This window comes from Pinus tabuliformis, chromosome 1_1 (assembly GCF_031772625.1).
Source record: "Pinus tabuliformis cultivar Carrire ecotype Pingquan chromosome 1_1, CPIR1, whole genome shotgun sequence".
NCBI lineage: Eukaryota > Viridiplantae > Streptophyta > Pinopsida > Pinales > Pinaceae > Pinus > Pinus tabuliformis.
In genome coordinates this window covers 802,500,587-802,512,440 of record NC_142297.1, presented here as the reverse complement: position 1 = coordinate 802,512,440, position 11,854 = coordinate 802,500,587, and the positions used below count along the sequence as shown (strand labels likewise).

At 32.0% G+C, this 11,854-nt stretch overlaps 1 protein-coding gene across 1 annotated transcript; it reads left to right on the top strand.

Annotated features, from left to right (window-relative positions):
* Positions 1-839: 839 nt before the first annotated feature.
* LOC149216439 (toll/interleukin-1 receptor-like protein) lies at positions 840-1,358 on the top strand. The gene has a single exon (XM_089389959.1). It carries the CDS (start codon positions 840-842, stop codon positions 1,356-1,358), a length of 519 nt encoding a protein of 172 aa, XP_089246085.1.
* Positions 1,359-11,854: the final 10,496 nt, after the last annotated feature.

The following is an 11,854-nucleotide window of genomic DNA, read 5'->3' as shown; positions in this document are numbered from 1 at the left end:
GGTATTTAGTATCCTAAAGGAGAAAAAGCTAACGCAAATCACAATTATGGCATGATGAAAGATACTCATGTAAAGTGATATTGACACCTAGATATGCATCTCCACAAATCACAATTATGGCATGATGCAAGATACTCATACAAAGTGATATTGACATCCAACATGCATCTTCTTCAAATGTGTAGAGCTTCCGTTTGGATGATACGGAAACAAACATTTTATTCCTCTCCCTTGCAATTTCACCCTTCTGTGTTGATACTTGCACATCTATCATATTTTGTTATTTCTATGTATCTAAATTCCAATTCAAATGGTAGATTCTTCTAGTTCTTTGGAGCAGTTTTCTCATCAATTCACATATATTAGTGTTATCAATTCACATATATTAGTGTTCATTATAAACAGAAATCAACGTTGTTGAAGTATTTTCTCTTGCCAGAGTTTAGGAGAGTCCATTTTACTCAAAAACTAATGGAAAAACGAGTTACAGTTATTTTACTTCAAAATTTTAAATACTATAAAAAAATTAATGGTACTAAATTCATTTCCGAATCCAGATAAAATTAAATGGTAGCCTCTTTAAACACCGCAACACCTTTCCTCGGAGAAAAAATAGGTAAACAGCAGAAACACAGAACGCAGAGGGACATCAACATCACATCACATGCATCTTGGCGACATCTACATCACATCATATGCGCGCATTTCTTTCCTCTGTGAAGTATTTTATGTAGACCCAACCCATCGGCTCCCACGCGATTTCACTCCTCTATCTCCGTGCCTGCGCATCATCTTTTATCTTTTTATTTTTATCCATCCAGGTTTCAATTTCAATTTCAATGGCAGATGCTTCGTCCTCGGCCTGCTCTGCGTCAAATTCTTACTCCCAGTGCCACGATGTTTTTATCAGCCATCGTGGGCCTGATAGCAAGGACACCTTCGCCACCGCTCTCTATCTTAGACTTGCTGATCGTGGAGTGCGAGCCTTCCTCGACAAGTCGGAAATGCAGGTTGGACAGAACATTACCTCGCAATTAGAAAACGCTATTCGAGGCGCGAGTGTTCATGTGGCGCTTTTCACTCAGAATTATGCCCAATCGAATTGGTGCCTCGATGAGCTGTTCCTCATGGTGGAGTCCGACAAGTCCGACCGGGCTACCCTTCTTCCTGTATTTCTCGACGTCAAGCCTGCTCATCTCCGGTGGACGGACGAAGATAAATCTGGACCGTACGCTGTAGCCCTGCGCGAACTCGAAGAGAAACGGGGATATGGCATCCAAAAAGTCCAGAATTGGAGAAATGCTCTTTCTTATGCTGCAGGAATAAGCGGCTTGGAGCTGGCCAAGTTTAAAGGGTGAGGATCTACCATTGTCCCAATCTGTGTTACAAGTTTTTAATCTCCAAAGGGTATTTTATTGATTTAGGTAGATATATAACGACTTGGGTGTTTTTCTCACTCGTTATTTCACCTCTCTCTCAATGAATTTCCAGCGGCGAATTCGAGCTCTTGCATGAGGTTGTGCAACGCGTTGTGGGAATGGTTCCAAAACCAGCCTTGTTTGTGGCAAAACATCCAATCGGTCTCCAACAAAAAGTAGAAGAGTTTGAAGAGCATCCAATTTTTTCAACTTGTAAGAACATTGATGAACCTTATCACCATTGAATATCTAATAGACAAAAACTGTCAAGGTTGTGTTGAAAATGCCCCCCTCAGCATGTCAAGGATCTAATGGTATCTACAGTGGAATTTTCCCACTAGCTTGTCACAACCCTGAAAGATGATGTAGGACAATGTGTCAGAAATTTCCTTACCTCTTCAAGTTTTTACTTCAGAGTTACACCATCATCTTTGTAGATATTGCGATGATGGTTTAGTGGCTGAAACCCATCTAGAAATTGCCACATCTTATTATTTTTCATCGAACACATGAAATCTAGATACATTCATCACAAGTGCAACACACAGGTTCAATGGAAGTTTGGTGGACTAGATCTCTCCATAGCTACAACATGGAAAAAAAAATTTGCATTTAACACATGAGAACTGGATATGTTTTTTGATGGTACGAAGAAAATATTTTAATAAACATTCCAAATCGTGTTCGTTGGAAGTCATTGGTTGTTCATGGTAATGTCCTTTAGAAAATGTTAGAAATTATTTCAATTTACTAGTGTAATATATTCATCTCAATGCTTTTATTTTTTATCAACTATAAACCATCTTTGGAAAGAGTGTCATCCTGAACATTGAGTTCTCTATAGACATACTTGAAATATACCTCCTAAGAGTACCTTGAAATCTCATTCAAATGCTTAGCAAATGGGGATAAACCAATATTATAGACATAAGGTTGATCCTACATCCAATTTTAGTGAGAGTTGAATCCCAAAAATATGAAGCCTAGCAATTCCTTTGTTAAGTGTGTATTCCATAGGAAAAATAATACCTTGAACTCCCCAACATTAGTTGTTCTTTTTCTAGATAAGCCTTTGTGGTGAAGAAACGAGAATATGATAGAAATATAACAAAACCAAAACTACATTTCTTCCTTGGTCATCGACAAACCCCATTGAATAAGCTCCATGCATAAGACCTATCCACCGAAAGTGTTCCCGTATGACCCTATGCTCTTTTATACTCACATTAAGTTTAAAAACTGATAACATAACCAATACTCGGGAAAATATTTGAATATATGGGATTGGTTTGTCTTCAAATGAAATGGAGTTGTGGGCAAAACATATTCCCCAAGTGACCAAGAAGGGAATTATCCTAAAATAATTGATCTCTCTTCTTATAAACCACTCTTGGAAGTTCATATCCATAGTCCCTTTATGCCACGAATATTGAAAACCTAATGAAGTCTTCAAATCCTTCCAAATCTACATCGAGAATGGGCAAGACAAGAAAAGGTGAAAGTAGTCTCCTCTTTTGTTTTACACAATGAACACCTTCTAAGGACAATCTTGTTACTCTTTTGAAGAAATTCCCAAGTCAATACCCTATTTTTCATAATCATCCACATGAGTCATATACTCTCAGGTGGAGCCTTAACCTTCCACAATTTTGACCACCACCACTTGATCTGAGCATAAATGAGGGATTGTAGAGATACTAGTTGAGCTTCACAGTTGAATCACTCATAGTCTTATTCGTTTCCCATGCTAAATCTTTGAGATCACCACTCAACCTTATATGGGCTCTTTTAAATTTAGTTATAAAGTACTCCCATCAACCCTAATACCTGCACCAACAACCGACCTTGGGACCAAAGGGTAGTCTGAGTTGGATTAATAACCATATTTAGTGTGCAACTCCCTAACTCTTCCAATGTTAAGACCATATTTTCAATGGGAAATACCTCCTGGCCACATCCCATGATTGCAGTGGTTTGTATCCTCGCCTATGCCCCATTTTAAACTCTCAATGCCAAATACTTACTAATCATAAGGAAGGTTAATGCCATGGATAACCATGGATGTACATAAGGTCGTATACACCAATTTGGTGTCTAACTTAATCGTAACCTTAAAATTAGATAATAATAATACTAATTATATAATTGTCAAAAATTCAAGTGAAGTGATTAGACTATTATTGCACCAAATTTTCTTACAATGCCTTTATCATAACATTTTAACCCTCTCCAAATTTTCTTTCCACCATCATGGAAAGATCCTATGTGACTCAAAAAACTATACATGATAAAAATGGTATTTAGTCTCCTAAAAGAGCAAAAGTTAAAGCAAATCACAATTATGGCATGATAAAAGATACTTATGTGAAGTGATATTAACACCTAGATATGCATCTGCACAAATCTTAATGGCATGATGCAAGATACTCATATAAAGTGATATTGACATCCAATATGCATCTTCTTCAAATGTGTAGAGCCTCCGTTTGGATGATATCATAAGCTGGGGTGGGTAGTAGTGTGGTGTTACATGTTTTACTAAATTTATGATATAAATTCCATGGGATGGATGAGGGTCGTGGCCATTTGAATGAATATTGAAATAATTATTAGAGAATCTTGAACGTGGGGTATTTGTAAGTGGGTGGCCAATACGAATCTTCTACCTGATATTTTAGATTCATTACCCCTCGCTAAAAAAATTTAACTATTCTATTTCCCTATATATAATATATTATAACAAAGTATTTGCTCCAAAAAAACTCATTTGACCAAGGCATAGTGCAAGTTGGATCTTTTAAAAACCAATTTCCTACGTACAGCTAATTGATAATCATATGTATGAATAGACATGAGAAATGTTATTAACGATTTTGATTTTGATTTTGATTTTATTTTTTTTTATTTTTTATATGGATGTAATTGTTTTATATTAATATTATTTTGTATTATTATTTTCTATTATGACGTTATGGAGAAGTTTCGTAAGTATAGGGGGAAAAGAGTTGGGTAGAAAGAAAAAGTACTATGTTTAGGAATTCAACCTTATTTGTAATTTCTAAAAAAAAAAGGTACAATGGAGTTAGCATTTTTTGGAGAGAAAAGATTCGTATTGCTCAATTAAGAACTCATTCACATCAAATTTAGTGTGAAATGAGATAGTTGAAAAAGAGTTAGCATTATGTGGAGAGAAAAGATTCGTATTGCTCAATTAAGAACTAATTCACATCAAATTCGGTGTGAAACACGACACATGGAAAAACCTAAAGAGGCTTGGGAAGAACAGGTGTGTATTTTTTGCACTACTGGGGAAGCGAAATCGACAAAACATTTCATTTTGGAATGTGATGCTTTCAAAGACATCAGAGACAATTATGGAAATATGTTAGCATCAGTCCCTTGGCATTGTCTTTTCAGTGAGGGGATTGTTAGAAGGTTGGGTCAACTCATCATCAATTTGAATAAGAAAATGATTGAATTGCAAAAGACGAAAAACAAGGAGGTTGGTAATCCCATAAAGTATTTTTAGTCTTGTGAACGTTAAAATATCATTCATTCATTCATTCTTCCAAATTTACAATGATTTTATGGTAAAGCTAAATTTTCATGCCCAACACCATAAAAACTTTGTAGTCTAACTAATAAACAAAATGGCTTTTTCCAAGGCATTTTTTAGGTTAATTTTACCCAAAATGTAGTTGAGATTTTTAAAAACTTGAATTTAAGTTGTTTAGTTTGTAGAGATGAAATGACTTTTTTAGGGCATTTTTTTTGTTAATTTTCCACCAAAACATGACAAATATTTTTAAAAAATTAAGTTTAAGTTGTTTAATTTGTAAAATTCAAATATCTATTTTTTTTTTTAAACATTGAATACATTTATAGATTTAGAAATGTATTTCAAACAACAACAAAAAAATAGGAATTTACTTAAAATTTTATCTCCAAATTTATTATAAAAAATCACTTCACCTGCTTAAAAAAATGTTTTTATACTTAATTAAGTGTTTATCACCATTATAACAACTCAAGTATATTCTTTACCTCGTGAATAAGCAAAAATAAATGGGTAAATTATGTGTTAATTTATTAATTTAGGTTCCATATTGACTCTTTGTCACCATTATACCAGATTAAGTATATTCTATATCCTATGAATAGACAAAAGGAAGGGTAGATTATGTGCTAATTTATTAATTTAGGTTTAAAGTGTGACACCCATATACCACCGGTGAGATTTAGACGATGTTTTAAAAATAAAACATCACATCACATTAGAGAAATGTCACATCCCAATACTGTTAAATATTACATCCCAACATTGTTAAATATGTTTTGAGCATTGAGAGACGGTATAAAGCATATATATATATATATATATAATTTAATTTAATTTTTCTTATAATTATTTAAATATTATATAACATTTTTATATATATTTAATTGTATTTTTGTCAAATTCATATAAATAAAATAATAAATATCTTTTATATTAATTTTCAATTTATTTTAACACTTTGTATCAAAATAAATATTTAGACTTCTTATATTATATTCAAATAGATACACTCCTTTTGTTATAATATTGATTTAGATTATTTTAATTATGGATCTACCAAACATCGAGAAGAATCAAATTTTTTTCTTGAAATGTAAATTTTTTATAGTGAAAAGAGATTTGATCTCTTAACGCTTGGTAGATCTAGAGTTAAGATAGATCTATGCTGATTTATTTATTAGCCTTTAAATAAGCTACATTAGAAAAAAAAATTACCATACAAAAAAGTAAACTAATTTTTTTTGTTTTTATTTAATTTAATTTTTTTTTTTAATTAATTTAATTTTGATTATGTTAACTAAGTCATAATATTAAACATTACATTTTTTCTCTCCATATTAAACTCGAAGAACCTCTCAATACAACTAATTAAATATATATAAATTATCATATGCCTTTTAAAAATTTAAAAAATATTTTTATTTAATTTAAAATTTTAAAATATTTTTTAATTAAAGAATAACTAATAATTTTAATTTTTTTTATATATATATATAATGTATCCAAATATATTGTTAACTTGTTAACCGTGAGATCTAGTATATATAATAAAATCGAGTTATTACCATGTTATGATTTACATTATACTTTCAAGTAATAATGTTAGTATAGTCTAAAGAATTATATATACATTGTTAAAGATCTATTTAGAAACAATGACTATCCTAATTGAGAGAGGAAGATGATATGATGAAAATTGCATTACATATTTAGAATGGCTTTAGATAAATCACATTTAATGCTTGTTGTGTATGTTTAGTCTTGGCATATTGACAAAAATGTTTATGTTGGAATGATTACATTAATCCTACATTTCCACTCAATGGTAGCTTCATTGTATCACTTATTTGAATAGGTAAAACATTGGGTTAAGTCTTTTTTTTTTCTTAAATTTATATATATATATATTTGAAATATATATGATTATGGTATATGTTTAAATATGTAAATATAAAGGTTTAATTTTTATAATTTATGAATAATTTCTAAAGATGATAAGAAAATATTATTATGTCTTTTCTCTTTAGCGTCATTTTGATTGGTTGTGAAGCTTAAGAAAAAAGATAAAGTGGTTGTTTATACTTGAATTAATGATATAATCATCAGTGAAATTTTCAAGTCTAAAAAGGCATTCTAAGGAATATTATAAAATAATAATAAAATAATAAAATAAGATTATATTACAACATCAAATTTTAGAGGGAAAAAAGAAAAAACCATTTTTTCAATTCGTATTTTAAACTCATCTCCTATAGTTTTACTCAATTTTAATTCATCATCCAAAGATTACTCATGTTGCATACTTTCGATAGAACCAACTACATGAAAAATGGGAAATACATGAAAAAGCGTGATTGCAATCATGTTTTCATGTATTTCTCATTTTTCATATAGAAGGGTCCATCAAAAGTATGCAACATGCGTAATCCTTAGATGAGGAATTAAATTACGCATCCAACAAGTGTTCATGCTAGAAATTTGAGTAAAACTGTAGGGAGATCAGTTGAAAATACGAATTGAAAAAATAGTTTTTTTTTTAATCTTTTTACTTTTTTTCTCCAAAAATGATGAATCATCCCCATGGTTGACATCATCATCTTGAATCCTATTGGTTCTTATAAAGTTGATTTTGGTTGTACATTTTTATTTTGAGACCCATTTTAGACCTCAAAATTTCTCTAATGGGTTTGCATAAAATAACCTTTGTAGTGATGTATATGAATCTTGTAAGTGTTAGGCATCCATATTACTTATAAAAAACAGGTTTAGGTGTAGGAACAAACTTTTTTTATGAACCCAAAATACTTTTTTGATATTATGGTTTGTATACCTACATGAAATTGTAGAAGTTAAATGATTATGGTTATGTTGTAAATGTTATAATATGTATATTAGAGTAACTATGCCTATAATTTAGTAAAAAGTTCACATATACATTGGTGTATGGCTGTAAAACAAGTGTGAAGGTGTATTTTTACATTTATAACATAGAAATGATTTATAGGGTATAAGGCTAAGTTATACTACACATGCATAGACAATTATAAGGGATACACATTTCTAATTTTATTTATAAACTCGTTGAATAAGGATGTGGGCCATCAAAAGCTATATAGGAATCAGGTCTATGGTCTCTAGACATTTCCATCGTGTTTGTAAAATAGGAGATATATTGCTAAAGGATTCTAGATAGAAATTGATTATGTGTGTATTAGCTGAGGAACATGCTCTATAACAATTCATTTTATATCTTGTTGTGACTTCAATAGCTATAACATTTTATCCTTCATGAATAATATCATCTACATGGAAGCCAAAAATGTTAATTACAAGAATCTCTCCATTGTTTGGACATTTTTTTTTAGTTCACAATATCCTCTCCTTCATTCTTAGCAGGAGCCTTTTGTATTTTCTTTAAAGTTTCTTTTAACAATACTTTAAAGCCATCATATCCCTCAATTTTATTCTTCAATGTTTTTCATTGAATTTGCTTATGATGACATCATTCCAAAGATCAACATTCACACCATGTGATGGAAAAAGTGCATATTGGAAGGCGAGACCTTTGATAAAAGAATTTTTCAATGATAAATTATGTGGGTATTTCTCAAGTACAATTAGTCTTTACATTTGGAAGATGTACAATCTGGAGAGAAACTATGATCAAAATGGTACCGAGTATCTTTTGATTGATGTAGACAAATGAGATGCAAAGTAGCTTGCAGGCCAAAAAATAAAGATTGTTGCATTTCACCATAAGAAATGCAAGCCCTCACCCACAAATTACATGCTTTGCATCACAAAATTCACACCCCACCTCAAGAAATGCACACCCTCCCTAAGGAAATACACACTCTACCTCAGAAAATGGACACCCTATCTCAAGAAATGTACGCCCTCAATCAGGAAATGCATGCCCTACCTATGATGCTTCAACAAGATAATTTTGGATAAGTTTTCTCTAGACATCTTGCTATCAATGATTATGTCTACAACTATCCACTTTGATTAAATTGGAGCCCATGTTTGCTCTGAAATATTCATAGAATCAATTTGGCAATGAAAGTTGGTTATTCTTATAATGACGTACATGGGTATGCCTTGAAAACCTTTTCAAACTCTTTTAGGGGAATCCATGAATAATGCAAGAAAGATATTGACTTCCACTTCATTAAATATTTTTCGACTATTTTTTTAGTTGAAGGCCCAAAAGTTGAATCTTCATTATTGTCAACATATTTTTGTCCCATTTGACAATATATATATTTTTATCAACCTTAGATTGCGGATTAACACATTGAGGGCAGCTCCATATGCGAGAAAATAAAAAAAAGTAGTGGTGTAATTGAGCATATAAGATGGTATACGATAGGACTTGTATCACAAATGCATGTGCCTCAAAATCAATCAGGTGCCCTATGTTCAGTGCATCATAAGCATATCTTTCATTAGACAACATCAATTTTTTTCAACTTGTAAGAACACTGATGAACCCTATCACCATTGAGTATCTAATAAAAAAAAGCTATCAAGTTTGTGTTAAAAATTTCCCCCCTTAGCATGTCAAGGCTCTAATGGTATCTACAGTGGAATTTTCCCATTAGCTTGTCACAACTCCGAAAGACGATGTAGGACAATTTGTCGGAAATTTCCTTACTTCTGCAAGTTTTTACTTCAGAATTACACCATCGTCTTTGTAGATATTGTGATGATCGCTTAGCAGCTTAAACCTATCTAGAAATTTCCACATGATATTCTTTTTCATCAAACACATGAAAGCTAGATACATTCATCACAAGTGCAACACACAGGTTCAATGTTATAGATCTGACCAGAAAATATATGAGAATAGAAATAAACCCAAGAATAACAAGATCTGAATATAGAAATTCTTCTTTATTAATCAAACCCTTAAGGTAGGGCAACACCATACATTCACTCCTTAAGGAAGGAAAACACTCCACATGCCATATGCCAGTTCATACAATATTCCTTGACATCTCTAAGTGGGGAGTCTTTAGCCTCTATATAGGCCTCATATATACAGTACCATGGGTCATTACCATGGTTCCCTCAATACCATCTATCTAATATCATGAGCTTATTACATTATTGCTAACTACTTGTGGTCCCTTACATGATACGGGTTAACCACCTTATTTATTACTATGGCCCATCCCATTATTAAATTATTCCCTTGGGTACCTCCCTTTCTACCCCATATTATCGCCCCTAGGTATGCTAGATTCAATGGAAGTTTGGTGGACTAAATCTCTCCATAGCTACCACATGGCATTTTTTTTTGCTTTTAACACATGACAACTAGATTTTTTCTTGATGGTACGACGAAAATAATTTAATAAACATTCCAAATCGTGTTCATTGGAAGTTATTGTTTGTTCATGGTAATGTCCTCTAGAAAATGTTAGAAATTATTCCAATTTATTAGTGTTATATATGCATCTTCAACGTTTTTATTTTTTATGAGCTAGAAACCATCTTTGGAAAGGGTGTCATCCTAAACATTGAGCTCCCTATAGACATACTTTAAATATACCTCCTAAAAGTACCTTGAAATCTCGTTCAAATACTTAGAAAATGGGGATAAACCAGTATTATGGACATAAGGTTGATCCTACATCCAATTTTAGTGAGAGTTGAATCCCAAAGATACGAAGCCTAGCAATTCCTTTGTTAAGTTCATATTCCATAGGAAAAATAATACCTTGAATTCCCCAACATTAGTTGTTCTTTTTCTAGATAAGCCTTTTTGGTGAAGAAACATGAATATGATAGAAATATAACAAAACCAAAACTACATTTCTTCCTTGGTCATCGACAAACCCCATTGAAAAAGCTCCATGCATAAGACCTATCCACCGAAAGTGTTCCCGTATAACCCTATGCTCTTTTATACTCACATTAAGTTTAAAAATTGATAACATAACCAATACTCGGGAAAATATTTGAATATATGGGATTGGTTTGTCTTTAAATGAAATGGAGTTGTGGGCAAAACATATTCCCCAAGTGACCAAGAAGGGAATTATCCTAAAATAATTGATCTCTCTTCTTATAAACCACTCTTGGAATTTCATATCCATAGTCCCTTTATGCCACGAATATTGAAAATCTAATGAAGTCTTCAAATACTTCCAAACCTACATCGAGAATGGGCAAGACAAGAAAATGTGAAAGTAGTCTCCTCTTTTGTTTCACACAATGAACACCTTCTAAGGACAATATTATTCCTCTTTTGAAGAAATTCCCAAATCAATACCCTATTTTTCATAATCATGCATGTGAGTCATATACTCTCAAGTGGAGCCTTAATACTAGTTGAGCTTCACAGTTGAATCACTCATAGTCTTATTCATTTCCCATGCTAAATCTTTGAGATCACCACTCAACCTTTTATGGTCTCTTTTCAATTTAGTTATAAAGTAATCCCATCCTTAACTCATCTTACCATTCAACCCTAATGCCTGCACCAACAACCAACCTTGGGACCAATGGGTAGTTTGAGTTTGATTGATAACCATATTTAGTCTGCAACTCCCTAACTCTTCCAATGTTAAGACCATATTTTCAATGGGAAATACCTCCTGGCCAAATCCCATGATTGCATTAGTTTGTATCCTCGCCTATGCCCCATTTTAAACCCTTAATGCCAAGTACTTACTAATCATAAGGAAATTTAATGCCATGGATAACCATTGATTTTATGCATTTTTTTTTTACTTCTCCTCTCCATTCTTATATAGTCCAACAAATAATTTGTTGCAATATATTTCTATATGATTATGATCCTCTAAAAAAATCTTTGTAAGTGAATTGCACAAAGACTTTGTAGCAAAGGATTGATATTTATATATAT